This window comes from Dicentrarchus labrax, unplaced genomic scaffold (genome assembly GCF_905237075.1).
Source record: "Dicentrarchus labrax unplaced genomic scaffold, dlabrax2021, whole genome shotgun sequence".
NCBI lineage: Eukaryota > Metazoa > Chordata > Actinopteri > Moronidae > Dicentrarchus > Dicentrarchus labrax.
In genome coordinates this window covers 23,137,654-23,156,916 of record NW_026136711.1, presented here as the reverse complement: position 1 = coordinate 23,156,916, position 19,263 = coordinate 23,137,654, and the positions used below count along the sequence as shown (strand labels likewise).

Here is a 19,263-nt window from a genome sequence, read left to right as displayed (position 1 = left end):
ATTATTCTGGCTGGATTTTGGTATTTAGAGAAACGCCATATGAAATTTATTTTATTTTTTTATAATAAACCTTTTTGCCTTTGTTTGACTTTATTACTGTGTCACAGAGAGCTTAACCTGGGTCTCTGGTTCACAAAAGTGGACAACAATACCTTTATCATCTAATATAATGTATTAACAATATGCTGCAGGACAGAAACCAAACAGTATCAGTTCTTCTTGACAAAAACAAAGTAAATCCTATCAACATCCTGTTTCAAACTCTGCGATAACTAAAACAATTGCTTGACTGTACATAAACACGAAGAGAAAATCTAAGCATCCACTTCTGGTTTTGGAAGAGACTAAGAGATATTTCATTTTTTGACAAAATTAAATTTTTCAGCAGACTTCATACTATTCAAGTTCATTTGTGAATAATATAATAATTTGTATTGTTATGGATATGAGACCAGGTTATTAGCCTTAGATTGAAAAGATTTAAGAACCTAATAGTTGATCTCCATTTAACTTAATTGCTTAATTAATTATGTGACTACAAAAACAGCTGGGGGCCCCAGTGATGATTTAGATGCGTCCTGTTAAAGGAGGTGAAGTAGATTCCTTTGTAAAGATCTATTTTCTGTCCATCTGTGTCACAAAAGTAAATTGAACTTTGGGTCACTTGGATTCAAAGTCGTAAAACAACAACTGAAAACTTCTGAGTGGGTGTGAATACTTTTTAAAGACACTTCATCTTTCTTTTAATCCGCTGCAGATCAAACATTCATAGTATTTTCATGCTGTATATACACAATAGATCAGACAAAAAGTCAAATCAAGAAGTTATCAACCTTGTATATACTCAGTCCAACCTCATTATGGGTATTCACATCACATCAGTAAATGTAGGTTAGAGCCTGCCTGCTTGTTTCCTTCCTCCAAACACTCACAGCTCAGTTCAAGGAAATTGCTCCTTCCACAGACTGCCGGCCCGCCTTCATACAATGATCAGTACAGACCACACACTGGTAGCCGTATTCTCTACACTCTATAATTTGTTTTAAAGAAGCAATGAAGGACATACTTGTACTGCTGTTTCTGCTGAATGCTCAAACCATCAAGGTAGGCTTTATGCGTGTCTGTCATCTGTGAGTTTTGTCATGCATGTTTGCGCCGTCAAGGAACTCTGGACAGGTTGGATATCAGCCAGCGTTCGTCCACCGACTAACGTACTGCTTAAACAAAATGTGAATAGTGAGTTTAGGTTTCACTTGGATTAATTCAAGGTTTGTGAAGTTAAACACTTTCAAAATCAGCATTTGAAAGTGTGTAAAATTGTTTTTTGTGTCATAACTCAACTTTGTCATGGAGCCAACGCAAAGGCAGAATTTCTTATTTCTTTTAAAACTTTCTCTTAACTCTTTTTCTGTAACAGTACCTGATAGTTTAGTCCTTAGCGTGACAATGTTACATTACAGTAGAAAGTTTCACTGTAGAAAATTAACACCTAGCTGTTGTGTGGTGAACCTGTATGAATATTTGGTTTCGGATGCTTGGCATCTGATGCATTTTCAGACTGAATGTCCCATTGTTCAGACACAAGGTAATGAAATGATGCAGTATGCCTTTCTACTATCTTCCAGTATCACTGTGCATTCCTGTTAAAGAAGTTGAGCAAGTACAAAAAGAAAAAAAAACTGAATGTTCTTGTCCATGAACTGTGAATAATAACGCAAAGCGACACTGCTGTTTATCTTTATCGCTACATCTCATGTTACCAGTGGTCTCACCACATAAGAAGTATGTGCTTCTGAACCGAGGGCTTCTAGGTTGCCGCCTCTGTTTCCTGTAATACGAGAAACTGATTGCTACTGTCAGCATTTTCTAACTTTTGCTTGTCATTGGAGGGCACTGTGGTAAGAGGCTTACAATTCTTGCACAGGACAGGTGTGTCAGGAACTGTGTCACGACTTCTCAGCACACAAATACTGTGGTTCTAGTAGCTGTATTTGCGATATTTTGCTACGTGTGAGAGAGATTACTGCATAGATGCATGCATGCATTCTGGGAGGGCCCCGCAAAGAGGAGAGATACTGTGCACCTCCTACAAATTCAGAACAATGCCTGCCTGTTAGACTGTCTGCAGCTCAGGCCAGAAGCATTACCAGAAGGGAAAAGGTGGGCACAGGTGTAGGTGGTCTGGTTCTACTTTAAGCTCCTGAGCTGAAAAGCCAGTCATTGGTCACCTTGTCCATTTCCCCTGTCAGCCAATGACTAAATTGTTGATTTTATAATTACTATCTTTACTGATTGGTTGACTATTGATTTACCTCAGAGCAGGTGCATTTCAAAGAAGACGTCCGGCTGATACAAAAGTGGGCTGCAAATATTTTCCACACAAGTCATTTCAAAATTACTATACTCACCTTGAAGCTCAAGGCCCCCCAACTTCACCATCTCAATACAGCTCATGTATGTCAGAGGGTTACGAGAACATACTTTTATATTCTTCAGTCTTTACTATGCTCATCTGAACAGCCAAAGATGAGTTGCTCTTAAGTTTTGTCTCTCTTCCCCATAGGTCTGCTCTCAACCCTATCAACCAGACTCAGAGGGAAGCTGTCTCAACAAAGTAACAGAGTACTTCTCAGATGATTCTAACCTGTGCTGCAAGAAATGTCCCCCTGGTATGTGTTGTCCTGCAAGCACAGCAAGTACTACACGTTTATTAAATAACACACAGACTCATGGAAATGCTCAGGTACACACTGTAGGACAAGAGACAAAAGCTGCCAGCACAGAATAAAAAACAAAAGCTATTCAATGACACATGGTATGGAAAAACGTGTTGGTAAAAAGCTTGGGCGTTGAGGTGTGAAAAAACAGCCCCTACAGTAGCTAAAGACATTCATCAGTTTCACTGTTCCGTCCGGAGAGTTAAGAGATTATAGTGTACACAAGTTCACTTGCTTAAAGTAGAGCCAGTACAAAAATGCCAAAATTGATTTGAGGTTGTTTAGAAACAGTGTCGCCTACACATACTTTGTCTTCCACACCAGTAAGACATACTCAGATCTTTTACTCAGTAGCAATACCACAGTGTAAAAACACTTTGTTACAAGTAAAAGTCCAGCACTCAAAACCTCACTCAAGTAAAAGCACACAGGTATTACCATCAAAATATACTTAAAGTACTAATTATGCAGAACAATACATATCACTGGGTGAAGCAATTAGTGATGTGTTAATGTGTAAAGCATCACTGATGTTGATGCATGTAAAGGTGAGGCTCATTTCAACTACTTTATACTGCTGAGCATCTTAATTTATAACAGTGCATAACTTACTAGTTGATTAATATTTTGAATGAATAATCTGACTCAGATAAGTAACCAGTAACTAAAGCTGTTAACAAATGTAGTGCCGTAAAAAATACCATAGTTCTCTCTGAAATCTAGTGGAGTAGAAGTATAAAGTAGCATTAAATGGAAATACTCAAGTACAAATAACTCAAAATTGTACTTAAGTACAGTACTTTACTTAGTTACATTCCACAACTGAAGAGCAATTTTACCTATAAAATGGTTATATTGTGGTCATAACTGACCGTTCCCTGAGTCCTGCTTCCCATAGTTACTGTTGCTAGGCCTGTTAATTTCTGAACTCATGTGGCACATGTAATTTACAAACAATTGCAGATTTACCACTCAAAATTATTTGAGAGAGTAAGCAACTTTACTCTCTGGTGTCCATTAATTTTGCTGTGTAAAATTTTGCTGTCATTAGCAGATTTTTGGTTTGGTTAAATAACACAACTGGCTCTTTCAACTATCAACTCCTGTTGACTCATCTTGTAAAATGGGTCTTAGATGTGCATTTAATGGTTACTTACTGTACATGATAATGGGCTAAAAGATTGAGCCTAAAGCTAAATTTTTCAGGCAAAAAGTCAGCGTCCTACCCAGTTGATGAACCATGTGTTGTAACGTAACCCTGTTTGGCTGCTCAGTTTACATACCTGTTCTTAATTTTAAACAGTATTTTTTACCATACAGAGCTGGTCCTGATCTCCCTGGGGGCCAAAAGCAAAATTCTGCTAGAGGACCCTCCCTGACTCCTAAACCATATAAACTGTTTGTCGTTACAACACAGTCACACCAGACATCCCAGTGCCCCCACTACAATTCTCCCTACTTTAAAACAGTTTACTCCATCTGTTGGTCCAACAATTAGTAGATCTATACAGAACAGGAGGTATAAAAAAATTATAGTTATTACATAGAATATTTTCATTAACATTAACATTGTAGAAAATATAAATGTAGAAAATAATAAAAAGTAAAAACTGAGATTTGGCTCTGCTGCCTGGCAATTAGTCCAGTCCTCACAATGTTAGACAATAAGCTTCGTCTATACAATGTAAACATGAACCTATAGGCTCTGGCTGCAGCTTTAAGCCTCACAATATCTGCATCATGGCCTTCAAACTGGCTCCCCAAGATTTCCTTCTATACATTTTTTAAATATAAAATACTATTTATACCATGGCTTGACTGAAAACTTGATGGTTATTATTTACTGAGAGATCTGCATTTATATGGCCCAGTATACCCAGATAATCGACATTTAAATTAAATATTTAATCAATATTCAATGTCAGTCCATTGCTTTCCATCTTACATTACAGAGGTGTAACTAAACCTTGGCGTAGAAAGGAGATTATCACTATCACTAATGATGTGACCTGAGTTTCATGTTGTGCATGCAAATATGAACGCAGCATGCACGACAGGGTTAACTTTTCCAAGCAGAAATGAATGAACACTGCTGCCCGTTGGTGTTTATCAAACGTAATGATTAGTTGTATTTCACTCTCACTTTTATCTGGTACAAACAGCCCTGGAAGACAAACAGAGAGACAGTCAACTGTTAGTGAGACAGACAGAGTGGAGAGAGATCAACTTAACGCCAATGTTATTTACTGACAATAAACTTGGAGAAAAAGTGATTCCTGTCGCCACATTCACTCTCATGGTTCTTTTTCTGAGGATAACCTGTTCATCTGCTCATCAAAGATGTAAACATTGACACTTGCTTTGACTCGAGGGGGAGGTGGGGCCCTTGCTTATTTGCAGGGCCCTATGCAGTGTGCGTATAGGGCGGTCCGACTCTGTTATCATAAACCCTACAAGAGTAAAAGCTTTCAGGATGAGGACTAACCATTGTGTTTGACAAATGTAACGCATCTGGCTAATGCAATGCTCTGTAAATGTCCCCAAATCTAACAAAGAGCAGGACAGTTAACCACCCACCTAGAGCCGGAGGATCTGTCCTAGGTTTCTGCCTTTTAACAGGCAGTTTTTCCTTGCCCTTGTCGCCAAGTGCTTGCTCATGGTGGTACTGTTGGGTCTCTGTAATTAATGTTAAAGAGTTCGGTCTACCTGCTCTATTTGAAAAGTGTCCTGAGATAACTTCTGTTATGAATTGGCGCTATACAAATAAAATTGAATTGAAATTGAATTGAATTGAATTAACTCTAAACGCCTAATAGCTTCCAAGATCAGCTACTGTACCACACACTGTATATGTGTATATGCTAATTATAAACAGGGCATTTTCTATTTTTTAGCTTAATATGTAACCCTACAAACTAATGTAATCAGTTAATGATGGGCTCCTTTGGCTCAATTGTAGGTTGGCTAGTTAGCCAGGCACAGTCCAATTGGAGATTTCACAGCAGAGATTTTCACAGGGTATACCCACTTCTAAATACCCTCTGACGTGCTTCATTCAGTTCTGCAGGCTTAATGTTTTTTCCTAGGATGGCAAAGGCATGATCATTGTCCAGTTTTGGAGTGGAGAAAGGAATAAGGAAGACTTCACTCAAAATGCATAATTATTTAGTTGTCTCACCTGTCTGTGGGCCAGTATTGATTCTTCTGTGGCTAATGATCCTTACACAATGAGGTCAAGCAGCAGATGTTAAATGACGATGTGCAAATACTACTGGACAATTTATTTGATGAGCTAAATATGCAAGAGTGGTCTTCCATGTCACTGTTTATAATATATCATCATCCTTTGCTGGACAAAATTAATTGTGGAATAAATTAGGACTACTACACCACTGGCTTTATTGACCTTCTATTACTTCTATTAGGCAATAGAGATGAAAGGTACATTTGTTTGCGGCACAGCAACCGTCTCGGCTTTGAAAGGCACCTACTGACTAGATATGGGTGCGACCAGCCTGCTTGAAAGTTGCAGCTCATGAAGAGCAGGAATGCAGACACACTGTTAAATATATCCACATTAGTTCGGACATGTTTTCAGTGTGAATTGTTTTTTCATCTTATCAGTCCTCCCCACATCTTCCCACTCTTCCTGTAAAGATTCCGGCTATAAAAACTGCTGATGTGCTCAAGCAATAATTTGATCTCGTGCCCGCTAACCTGGACTCTCCCACTCAGGACAGACTTAATTGTTTTGCATCCCACTTCTTTACTATGCAGTGAGCGAGGGGTAGCAGCAAGTGTTTATTTAAATGCCTTATAATCGTAAAAGGTGTGTACTAAGTTGCATAGCAACAGTATCTTACTGTGTTGTACAAAATATATATATATCTGAAATTGATCTTTTAAAGTTTTTGTCTGTTTGTTACAATGCCCATGTGCTATTATAAAATGCATTTCAAGTGACTAACACGTGGCGGTGATGAGGATTCATTCATGTATATGTTACAACAGGACAGCACCGGAAACAAGAATGCTCCGAAACTACTGAGACTGTGTGTGAACAATGTCCTGAAGGCACTTACATGGAGAGCTCGAACTACTATAAAAACTGCTTCTCTTGTAAGAAATGCAAACCAGGTCAGTAGCAGCTCTGTACATCTCAGTAAAAAAAAAAAAAAAAAAAAATTTAATTAATTGCTTTTATTCTTTATTCCTGCTTTTATTTTTTTAACACATAACTGTCTCTATAAGTTAAAGGTTTACAGAACCTCCAGAACTGCACCTCTACCACAAAGTCCAAGTGTGGGTGCAAGCCTGGGATGTTTTGCATTGTCGGATTTGATGACCCGTACTGTGATGAATGTAGAAAGTACAAGCCATGCAACCGTGGTTATGGAGTGTCCGTGCAAGGTACAGCACCTGCTACTTTTTAATAGTCACCGTTTATATGTTTACCATACATGTAATCCAAACATATTTTATTTTAAAATGTAGGGATAAACCCTTTGATACATGAGCCATCAAATTTTTTCGTGCGGGTCTCATATATATCATCGCCAATTGCATGTGTCAGCAACAGAATTACAGCTGGAAGAGTTGGGACTTGAGTATAATTGTTCAGTTCCCAATCGCTTACCCACTGACTCTCAATCTTCACCATTGTTTTTATATATAGTAATAACTATGTAATCAAACTAACTGCATCATATCCATCGTAATAGTGTATTTTGGGTCTATATCAACCGCACATGTTGTCAAATGTGACTATTAGTTTAATCCAAAGTGAATCATACAGTTAAAATGAAATGTGATGTCTGATATTTTGGGTGTTGTTCTCAGGGACCGCTGATTCCGATGTGAAGTGTGAACCGTGTCCCAATGGGACGTTCTCTGATACAATCTCCTACACGGACCGCTGCCATCCTCATACAAAGTGAGTGACAGATGATACCATCTGTATACAGCTGTTTTGGGAGCTCAGATCTTTGACCCCTCTCTCTCTCTCTCTCTCTCTCTCTCTCTGTTTCTCAGCTGTCATGGAAGGGTTATTGTTAGAAAAGCTGACGCTACCTCAGACACCGTGTGTGGACCTGAGGCTATTGCATCCAGCTCACGGCCCCAAACCTTAACAAAAGATCCTCACACTGCGATTGTGTTCACAACTGCAAGTACAACGAACGGCACAGTGTCAGTGACCTCAGACTCCAGGGCTCTACATGAAGTGACAGACTCCACACAGACTCCATCTGATTCAGATATATTCAGCCACTCAACAACAAGCCCACCACCAAGCCCAGAAACCAGTAAGTGACAGTAAACTGGGTATGGTAACTGATTTGGTGTTTTCTAAGCAGTCATTATGAGAGAACTGTGATCTAATAAGTGTTTAAACATCTCTCTCTCTTTCTGTCTGTGTGTTTACCTCGCTGTTAGCTGTCATCGCCATTGTCACTGGATTAATAGGCCTACTTCTTTTCATCATCATCATTCTGGCGTTATGCTGTAAACCAGTCTGGAAGAAAGGTAACTGTATGCTGTTTGTTTTATGGAAACACTATGTGTGTAACTACACTATATTCATCTTCAACTTGAAATAAAGAATGATAATGACCATTATTTTTCAACATGTTTATCAGGAACTGTTTGTCTCACATTTTTACCACCATCACTGCATGTTCAGTCTTTTTTTGCACAGACGCTGCAAAACTTCATCCTAAAGTAGATGCAAATGGAAATTGTGAGACCGGGGATGAAGTGAGTCTTTCTTCACATTTCTTCTTGAATACCTTTGAATACAGTTGTGGCTGTACAGAATGCAGAGAATTCATCTTTCCATGTCTTTTAATTGCAGGTCAATCAGGGTTTTTTGGGGGAAACCCAGCTGACTTCATTTAAAGTAAGCTCACCAGAACAACAGCTTCTGCTGAAATCAGAATCCTGTAGTAGCAACAATACTGAACCTTTAACCAGAACAGATGGTGACACCATCTACGACTCCACCTGCCCTCTGCAGACAACAATAGCTCCTAACAATCCACTTTCTCTTATGTCGGAGCCCATGTCTTTACACTCCAACATAGAGCCTCTTACTCCCCAGACCAGCCTCCCCACACAGTCTTCCTCGCAGCCCACCAGCCCACAGATCATCAGCCCCATGACCACCAGCCCTCACGTCAACGTCAACATCACTTTCAACATAGGCGGGACGCCGTCGATCATGTCCACAGACTTGATGCAAGTAGACTCAAAACTGCCCTTTGGAGAGGAAGAGAAGTCGTTTAGCATCCCACAGCAAGAAGATGGGAAACGATCACTGACGTCAGTGCAGGAGAGTACAAGTTGCAGCGCATGAGGAGTCATCGGCATGACAGACTGATGATTTGTTTTTCATTCATACACCATTGAAAACAATGTGACTGGCTCCAAGATGCACTTGTTTGTGTGTTTATATGTATATATGATATGCTGTAAATAAAGATGTGAATATTGTCTTTCTTCCAGTGGTGCAGAGCAAGTACAAGCAGCTGCACATAAAAAAGGGATATAAATTATGATGCAGTCTGCAGTCAGTTTTCATATTGTAGAGACTAGTATTGTAAGAGTATTAAATTACAGCCAACTGATCCCATATAAAAACATATCCTATACATGTTGTAAAATTTACAATTTGTGGAAAGTTGTGTATAATTAATACAATGTGTATTTTGTGTAACAGAATTATGATTTAATTTGTTAAGATTTCCTACTTAATACTTATATGTGTTGTATATTGTTGTCAGTGGTAGGGATGGCTTGATACCGCAACCTTGAGTATCTGCTGATACCGATCCATACCGTCTCTTATAAACAACTAAGTTGTTAGTAATACATTTGCATGGATGCACTTTGCTTGACCTAGCTATCTAAAACCATAATGCTCAAACTGTGAAACAAATATTCAACTTCAATGAAGGAAAAAATACCTTTATGGAATAGTTTAGGCTCAAGCATCGTATTGGATTACACTTTTTTCATCCAATCCAGTGATTTTGGCCAGTATTGGATCGATACACATACTTAGTATCGGATCAGCACATCTCTAGTCAGTGTTGGCAGGAAAGTATTTTGATCTTTTATCCAAATAAGATATATAAATACAGTACAATAGTACTCATTAGGGAAGCTAGTCAGTGTTACATTGTTATGATTGCATTTGATTACTACTGATGCATTACTACGTAAGCAGTATTTTAATGTTGTAGATGGTCATTGCAGAGCTAATTTTAACAGCTTTAGGTATACAGAGTATATTTATTAAATTAAATAAAATCACAATGTACTCTAAATAGTAGTGGAGTAAAATGCACAATATTTCATTTAATTAAATGGAAATAAAACAGGAATACGTCAAATTTGTTGTTTGTTGCAAATGTACAACAATAATGGTAGTTAAGATACATAGAAAACCTTTTATAAATTATAAAACTGGTGTCATATATCATGTAGACTTATTTTAAAGACATACAAAAGATGTACTTGTCAGTGATTTAGTACTGCACTTCTATGAAGTTAGGGGCTCATTAAACAGATTTTATAACATAATTCTTACAATGGTACAGGAGTATTCTTGCTCACCACCAGCATTGGGAAGAATATGGTGTTTTCTGTGGACGCTGCTGACCCCTGCTGGTTAAAGGCGGGCACTGCAGCTTGTGGAAGACCCTCTCGCTCGGGGTTATAAAACGTTTAAACACTTACGGGTCGTTTTGACACCAGTTCCGACACTTACTCTGATTAAAGCCAGACATTTTCTCATCCGGATCCGGTCGCTGTTGGTGTATTTCACTGTGTTTGTTTGTTGTAATCGAGGTAGCTTAGCAGCGATGCTAACCGGGAGAATGAGAGGAGAGGAAGTCTGAGCCGCTCCATTTCTAGACGGGGACAAAACTTTAAATCAATGTGTTTTTTAAGCTTCCTATTCACTCCCTAAAGTCACTTAAATTCTCATATTAGAGTTAAATTAACTGTTATTCCTTTTCTTAACGTCTTTATGGACGAACTGCAGTTATGTCGTAAATATTACGTTTGATAACCCCCCCATCGTTCAGCGCAGTTGGTTGCGTCTGTTGCCGCTGTGTGTTGCTCTCCTTCCTGATAGACACTCGCACTGGAGCTGCTGAAGTCGCCACAGAGAGCCTGGTGAGTTCAAGCTTTTATATCTTTATTCCTATCCATTCCCTCGGTTATAAAATGTCATATTCAGATACCTATACCTCTCATGTGCTTCCCTCGGACCCACCTTTTTAATATGTAGCTTATTAAATGAGTGTTTTGCCCCTTTTTGTATGTGTGTGTGTCTACCCCCTCTCTCTCTCTCTCTCTCATCCTCCCGCTGTGGCTGGCGGTGTCGTGGTCCTGGTGGGTTATGTTTACAAATCCAGCTTACAAGCAAGGTGGAAGAAGCCAATTAAATAGCTTTTATGCTGAGCTGCAGCACAGATGTTGGCTCGACAGTTTGTGGTAGATAGTAAGAATTAAAAGAAGCTAAATACATGCAGTTGAATCCTTTTTTTCCCCCCATAAGGGAATTTAAAAGGCAGCTTCTTCACACCGGGATAGGAGGAAGACAGCCGCGGAGATAATACCGCTGCAGGTGTTTCCCTGTTTCCCTGTTGCTTGGTGCAGACAGTTAGCTGTGGAAATCAACAAATCCTCCACAAGGAAAGGGGGAAGAGGATGCAGCAGGGCAAGGTGGAAGGGAAGTCTGTTTTTTAATAAAAGCAGCAGCATATTCAGGTGTTTCCTCAGGTGAAGGAGGAAGCTAACAAAGTGAAACTAGATTGCATTGGATTTCTTGTGAAAGGGAAATGGAACTTAAATGGAGTTTTAATCTATTGTTAAGAAAGTGAGAGGTTACAAGAGAAACATATAGAGGACATGTTGCATATTAAGGTGGTTTGATCAACAATGCTCATGTCTTCTTTGTGTTTAAGTGCTTTCAAAAGGGACTTAAGCCTACTATTCTCTCATTATTCATTCATCTGTTGGTTGTTTTTTCAAGAAATTAATTTTTGGGTTAAGATGTTCAGAAAGTTGTAAAAAATACCCATCAGATTTTACCACAGCCCAATGTGGCATTTTAAAATTAGTTGTTTTGTTTGACTGATGGTCCCAAAATCTAAATGTAGGTAATATATAGTCGTAAAGATGAAGAAAACAAGTTTTAGATAGGCTGGAACATATGAATGATTTCTTATTTTTTATGGTTTTTATTATAATTAATTGGTTGCTGATTGATTTTCTGTTGATCCACTAATTGATTTTAAATTGTTAAACCTGTATTTTCATACACAGTTTTGAAATCTCTCAGCGTGAAATTGTCTGTTAAAAGGTCTTGTCATTGAAGTCAGTTTTGTTAATGTTTAACCAGAATAATCTGCTCCTGTTAATGATTTCTCTGTTATAAATGTATTAGTCCATACGCTAGGTGCATTATAAACTATTTGTGGCATCTTACTGTTGCTATTTGTGATATTTCAACAGACAATTAAAGTGAAATCCCAAGATTCTTCTCAGTCGACTCCCCGCGTGACAGTAAACCACTCACTTGAAGATTAAACCAAGTATACCCCCGCTCCAGAGAATTGCCCTCTTAGATGCCGCTCAGTCTCCGTGTTTGCAAATGGCTTGCTGTCTGAAGGACGAGCTACTCTGTTCCATCTGCCTCAGCATCTACCAGGACCCCGTGAGCTTTGGCTGCGAGCACTACTTCTGCAGGAAGTGCATCACCGAGCACTGGAGCAGGCAGGAGCCTCACGGAACACGGGACTGCCCCGAGTGCCGGAGGACCTTCACTGACCCTCTCCTCTCGCCGAGTCTCAAGTTGTCCAACATTGTGGAGCGCTACTCGGCCTTCCCGCTGGACGCCATCCTCAACGCTCAGAGGAGCTCCTACCCCTGCAAGGACCACGAGAAGGTGAAGCTCTTCTGCCTCACTGACAAAAGTCTGGTGTGCTTCTTCTGCGACGAGCCGGCGCTCCACGAGCAGCACCAAGTAACCACTATCGACGAGGCTTACGAGGAGATACAGGTCAGTTATAGCACGTACACTCTTGACAGCTCATTAGCGAGGGTGAGGCTGACATTTTCTTAAAACCATCATCACCCTGCGCTACATTCAGGCAGTTGTACTCATTCGCCCCGTGGGTGCTGCCCAGACAGTTCAGCCTCAGTCCTCCACTACCACAGAGCAGCTCCCGTGAATCATTTGGGGATTTAGTGCTTTGCTCATGAGTACTTTGGGGTGCAGTGGGTGTTGAGAAATGAAACCCTGATGCCCACATTATCTAGCTCATCTGGGAGTTAAACCTGCCTTTAAAATTGTCTGTAATGGTTACATGACCAATTTAAATTCTGGGAATATTTCATATGAAGTACAACAACAAATACAACAGTGATAATGGTGAGATAAGTGTCATACTGGTGTTTTAGATTTTAGATAAATTAGAGAAGTATGTGTCAGTGAAGGGGTTTTTTGGAGTAAGGAAGTCGAGCAGATGTAAAGTGAGAACGAAAAAAAGTTTTGATCAAGAATATTTTCTGTGACAGTGACTTTGAGGATTCGAGCTTTCTTCCTAAGCTTGTATCATATGTGTTTACACTGACTCATATTTTCCACATTAACAGGAATGGTGCAGTGTTTGCTCTCCTCTCAGTGTTTGGATAATTCAGTTCCCACAGAGCCAAAATCCAATAACTGTGAAACAAAGCTCCTAATCCCGTTCCTTCTTTGCTCTAGTATGCAAAGAAATACATTCCAGTCTAATTTTTCTGTAGTCTGTCTCATTTCTCAAGTCTGCTGTTACCTACTACTATGCGTCTACTATGTAGACATTCAGACTTGACTCTATGTAACATGAAAACATTCGGTTTCCAATTTTCTTGGCAGACAGCGAGGTGAACTTTCTGATAAGAAACAGACCAAAGTGTTGATGGTTAACACTCAGCAATGTGGATTTGAAGGGTTTACACTCTCCCATTGCAGCTCAGACCACACTGAGTGTCACACTAACATAATCTGTTTGTTGTAGAGTTTCGGTGATCCATAACTATGAGTGTAACGTTATACTTTCATCTTTGCTTTATGTCCACATTTTTAAAATGCCAGACTCTGTAACTCTATTATCCAGAGTCCTTCCTTGCAACCATATCAATGAGATGGCCTCAGCCTTTGACTATTCATTACACTGACCTCTTACACTCCTCTGAAACTGTATCTTTGACACTGCCAAGCTCATTTTGCCCTCACTGCTCTGAATTGGTGAGCAGGTTTTATATGCAGACTGCAGCTGAATTATAAACGACATCAGATGGAGAAACAGTGAGACAAAATTGATGAATGACATTTGTTTTGTAACACTATGGATGGCTGAGAATTACTTATATTAGAACTAAAGAACGGAAATACCATGCACTCACTTAAGTTGCTGTTACATTTAATTACTATCCAAGGAAAGATTGTTAAACTATATTTATGTTAGATTTATATTTATAGTTCTTGATTTTAGGTCATTTTGTACAGCCCAACATCTACTAGCCTGGTTACAGACTACAAAAGCTGACAGCATCTGTGATTTTTCAGAGATTGAAGTAGGTCTGGTGTTGTGCTGATTGACAGCTGCTGGAAAAACAACCAAGCCAATCAGAGCTTTTGTAAGCTGGATTAAGAACTGGGACATTATCTTTCTATGCCAGAGCTCAAAAAATGGCCATGGAAATAGTGACAAGTGTGGATGAGACTGCGCAGCTATACAGGTTGTATGTGTACTTACAATAGTAACAACTGAACTGAAAAACAAAGTTGCTTTACTCTCTCATTGGTTATTTATCTAAACCACTGATTGCATTGGACTTATCTGACATTACCAGTCTCTTTGGACACAATGTACATATGATCCATCACACCAAACCTTACTTACTCTGTAGTGGTTCTGTGTATTTGTACGTTATCGTTAGAAGCGCTTGTTATCTTCCTCAGCTGACTGATTTTGTATTCTGTTGATATTGTATTTCTGCACTTTGCTGTTCTGGCACCTGCACCAAAACAAATCCCTTGTACACATGTGCTTGGTGAATAAAGTCTGATTATTAAAAATTGGAAATCCAGTCTAATTATCAGGCTTAATATCAATTTCCTTTAAATATTATTTGTTTTTAGGTAAAGAATCCTTAATTTTTTAACTGGATTATAACCAATTAAGTCCATTGCGGTGGCTATGAGGAGGAAATGAATTCAAACATGAAGTAAAAGACGAGTACAATGAATTCAATTAATAGATTACATGTAAACATGGTGAAGCGGTTGGTGTGGAGCTACAGTCGTGTCCTTCTGTGTTCTGCATTTAATGTAATTAACAGCGCTGTGAACATCAATGCTGTCCTCCTTAATTTTCAATCAGGCTCTGCGCTGGAAGCTTGAGAAAGGTCAAAACTGTGTAATCTTGGAGCAGAAGTAATTAGGCCCAGCACAAGATGTTTCTCTTTTCTTGGATACCAGCTTGTCCCTCTGCTTGGAGCTCTTTTCAAGGCGGCGATCTGGCATTTTGTATTCTGGCAGGAGCTTTGGAGGCTTCCCAGATCTACAATACTGAAAGAAAGTATGAGTACACAGAGGCCCCATAGGAAAACAACCAGGTCCCATGATGAGCTGGGCATAATCACTTTTTTAGTCAAGTGGGGTGGTTTGTTACTCAACATACCATCCTTACAAAACAAACACAAACAACAGAACGAGTCAGTAGATGGTGTTACAGTTATTTCCTGTCATGTTTGTTTGAGATCACAAAGTAAATTTTGACACAATGTGTCATCTGTCACTGAGAACTTATTTTGTTGTAGGATGGAGCCCATGTAAGTAATGTTATTAATCGAAGTACAAGTTTACTTGTAATGCCTTTTTCTCTCCAGTGAGCAGACAGGAGCTGTGTGTCAGATCCAAACAAATGTGAGAGCTGTGCCTGAAGGCAGAAACTTCACTTTTAGCATGAGGCTCAACAATGCTTAACTAAAGTGCCAAAACAACATGGTGAGGATGTGTTAAAGTGCAGCCGCAATCAGCTCCGCTGTTGAAACTATCTGGACCAGAGGGGCTCAGGTCGTGCCAGCTTTGGTGGCCTCCCTTTAAAATGAACCTTAAGAGTTTTTGTAGGGTGGGAACGTTTGTAGATGAGGGGGAAAGGATTTGGTAGGTCGAGAGCCAAAGCTTGGCCTTGTTGTGTTCAATTGTTTGACACTCTGGCACATGGGATTGGCTCAGACTGTTTCTGTTCCTCTATATGTTGCTCTGTCCACTGTTGGCGTGATATGATTCATCATGATTTGTGTGGTTCTGTAGAACTGTGACTCCTCTGTAAGAAGAGTCCACAAAGATGATTCTGCTTAAAATTGCCAAGTATTCTGTGAAGAGTCATGATTTTGTTCTTAGGGAAAAGCCACAGAAAACATACTGATGTCTGAGTAATAATGGCTGACTATTACTGTCAATTTTCCCAGCAGTGTTTGCTTTTAGATTACATCATCCTCTCACCTCATCACTTGCTAGAGGAGCCAGATAAGGCAGACATGTCCTCCATCACCTTGTTGTTTCTGAACACTGACAATTAGTGTTTCACAATCAAAGTCGTAGTAGACCAACCCATCCAGTGGTCCACCATCATGAAATACAGAAACATAAAAACATGTCCTGACCTGACCCAGAACTGCTGTATGAGTTCCATCTCAGGACTCTCTTGCCGCATAGATATTTTACATACACATTTCAGTATTCAAAGCTTTAGACTTGATATTCTCAAACAGACTGACATCAACAACACACCGCCTTAACTCTGTGTTGACAGTGTGTTTGTTCGGCCAGTGACGAGGGGAGTCCTTGGTTGGTCTGTGGCAGGCTGTAATCTCCTTAGCTTGGCATGTCACTCGGCTGACCTCAGGCTGTGAGTCTTGTTGCTACGTTGAGAGCTTTACCTCCAGCTGATTTGCATCCTTTACTCCCCGTAAACGCTCCTGCTGCCAAATCACAAACACATCCAGCACCCGACCGTCACATTGTGACACACACACACACAGGCAAACATTCGCCCGACACAGAATAGATTGCTTGCGCGTATTTCTCAACATAAAGGACATTAAGGTAGGATCGAGGAGGATTTGTCTGCGAGCCTGCCATTTGCTTCAGGGAGTGCAGCTTTCATCGGGAACTAATGCATTCTGATTAGGACGGGTTTTATTCCACCAATCATGTTAGACGGCTTTAAACACCATTTAAATGTAACGTACAAGAACAGAATCACTCTTAATGCAAAATTATTTCAACTAAAACATTCAGCTGAGCCCCAATCAGCACTAGAAATCTCCAGATTCTCAGTACAGACAATGCAGTCTGATCATTTTAATCCTCCATTATTTTGTTGTGAATTATTTTCAGCCTGTCGGTCTTACTTTGAACTCATTCAATGAGTTTATAACCAGAAATCCAGACATTCTTATCTGTCTGAGCCACATCATTCACCCTGTAAAGTACGTGCTTTGTGGTCTGGGAAATAATGCCTTTTTATTTTAGGCAGCGTGCTTAATGGTGATGAGATTACAGTTCCCTCCCTCAGTCATGCTACTTGGAGTGCTGGTGCCATCTTAAATAGAGGTTGGCTGGATCGCTGTAACTCTGACTGGAGCTGGACGAAGTTGTGCACTTATTATCACACCACTGTGGCCTAAAGTTGGCAGTCAACTCCTGCAGAGGACAATGTGGAGGCCACAGCAACCACTGCGCATAATTGTGATGATCCAGACTGTCAGTTGGCCGTGTGCGACCACAGTATTGCACGGCGAGACAGACTCTTCCTGCAGTCTACTTACTCTAGGGACGTGTTTCCGCTCTACTTGACAGCGGTGTAAGACCAGATAAGAAGGGAAATAAGACTGCAGCTCCTGGTTATCCATGCATATTTGGGGACTTAACTTTGTTCCAGAGACTATAGATAGTGTAGATGGTATAGCAGCAGGCAGCTGTGCAGTGATGCTGGCCCACGCAGCAGAAGAATTAAATGATTACTGTGGTGTTGAGTCACCCACACAGACCTGTCGCTCAAAGTGTCCACATGGACCTATATGCTGTCCTTGATTAGTACTTTCTAATACCTAGTTATTTCTTTCTTATCAGGCCACAAACACAAAGGTTAATCATGAAAACGTATTTGCATGTTCCTCGTCTGCCTCTCTGTAATGCACGGCAGTGTTTGAAAAGACAGAATGAGCATGCCGGCCTTTTAAAGCGTTCCTCTGGTGGTTTTAAAAACAAGGCTGTCTTTCACTCTCTGCCTGTCAGAGCCCAACCGAGAGCTCTCTCTCTCTTTCAGTCTGCCATCACCACGCATGGCCGTGCTGCTGCAGTAATGAGTCAGGCAATTTCAAGGGCACCCACGGCTGCCATCTCCCCTGTGGCTTGCCTCAGTCTGCTCTCCTTTCCTCTAGCAGCTCCATCTCTCTCTTTTTATTTCACCCCTCTTGCGTTGTCTACTCTCTCCCTCATTTCTAAGGTTCGTGGCCGTATATTAAATGCCACAGATGTTGTTTGGTAACCAATTGAGGAAGCTAGTTCTCACCTACTCTGATAATTTCCCACCACCCACCCCCAAAAAAGCGAGCTTGTCCAGCTTGGCGGTCAGTCAGGATGGTGTGGCAGAGAGGCTGCGGTCATGCGGAAATGGAGCCATGGGGAAAGACAGAAGAGTCATGTTCCATTAGAGGAGTGCTGGCATACTATCCTCATCCAGAGAGAGGCAGTAGCTCGTACTGAACGTATCACCGATACCACTGATGATGTTGGAGGCAGGACAGAGCCAGGCTGCATGTTTACTTCAGCTCATGCTGTTGCAAGATTAGTAGATAAACAGCTGCATTGATTGGAGAAAGTAGAGCTGGAGCTACGTCCATCACACAGAACATTTTGTCTTTTTTAGATGATTACTTTGGCTCGCGCTTAAGTTAAGTGAGTCAGATGATGGTACATCTGTTGTGCATTAGAACTGTTTATGTAGGCCTTCTGTACAGAGGAGGCTGTCTGCACTTTGCCATATGTTTTATAGCAAGTAAAAATGGTAGAAAATGGCTCATTTTAGTCGAGTGCAGGAAACATGCAGGTGAAATATGTTTTACAGCTACAAAGAGACCAGAGCCCTGTTTCTCAAAAGTATCGCAGAAGATCGCTAAGATGATTACAGAATGTATTTTACAGACCTTCATAAGCTTAAGCATTCCCAAAAACATAGTAACTTAAAATACTCTTACAAATGATCATAGACTAATGAGTACCTCCCTACCTGCTCGTAGACTGCTTGTCTTTAGATGGATTCTTATTTTGTATTTTGTTTCATTTTGCATCTGGATAGTGACAGTATAGAGAAACAGGAAAGGCAAAGAAAGAAAGAGGATTATATGCAGCAAAAGGCCTGGGCTGGATTTGAAGCTGGGCCGTTGCAGTAAGGACTCAGACTCAGCCTCAGTTTTTGTT

General features: G+C 40.2%; 2 protein-coding genes across 6 annotated transcripts in view; both read left to right on the top strand.

Annotated features, from left to right (window-relative positions):
• Positions 1-932: 932 nt before the first annotated feature.
• Positions 933-10,108, top strand: tnfrsf1b (tumor necrosis factor receptor superfamily, member 1B). Of its 2 annotated transcripts, none has more exons than XM_051416120.1 (9): positions 933-1,104; positions 2,564-2,669; positions 6,729-6,854; positions 6,969-7,127; positions 7,557-7,650; positions 7,749-8,020; positions 8,151-8,240; positions 8,413-8,471; positions 8,569-10,108. In XM_051416120.1, the coding sequence occupies exons 1-9, from the start codon at positions 1,054-1,056 to the stop codon at positions 9,067-9,069; spliced, it is 1,458 nt and encodes a 485-aa protein (XP_051272080.1). In that variant the 5' UTR covers positions 933-1,053; the 3' UTR covers positions 9,070-10,108. The 2 variants fall into 2 exon arrangements, with proteins under 2 accessions (XP_051272080.1, XP_051272079.1); XM_051416119.1 differs by having other exon boundaries at positions 934-1,104; positions 8,398-8,471.
• Positions 10,109-10,840: 732 nt separating this feature from the next.
• The window catches only part of LOC127372430 (E3 ubiquitin-protein ligase TRIM62), a 33,797-nt gene continuing 25,374 nt past the window's right edge, over positions 10,841-19,263 (top strand). For 2 of the 4 annotated variants that reach the window (XM_051416118.1, XM_051416115.1), the window contains exons 1-2: positions 11,281-11,349; positions 12,240-12,786. In XM_051416118.1, the coding sequence (XP_051272078.1) occupies positions 12,379-12,786 (408 nt within the window). In that variant the 5' untranslated portion in view covers positions 11,281-11,349; positions 12,240-12,378. Of the gene's footprint in view, positions 10,896-11,280; positions 11,350-11,380; positions 11,448-12,239; positions 12,787-19,263 lie in introns of those variants that run through there. The other 2 variants (XM_051416116.1, XM_051416117.1) reach the window with 2 other exon arrangements.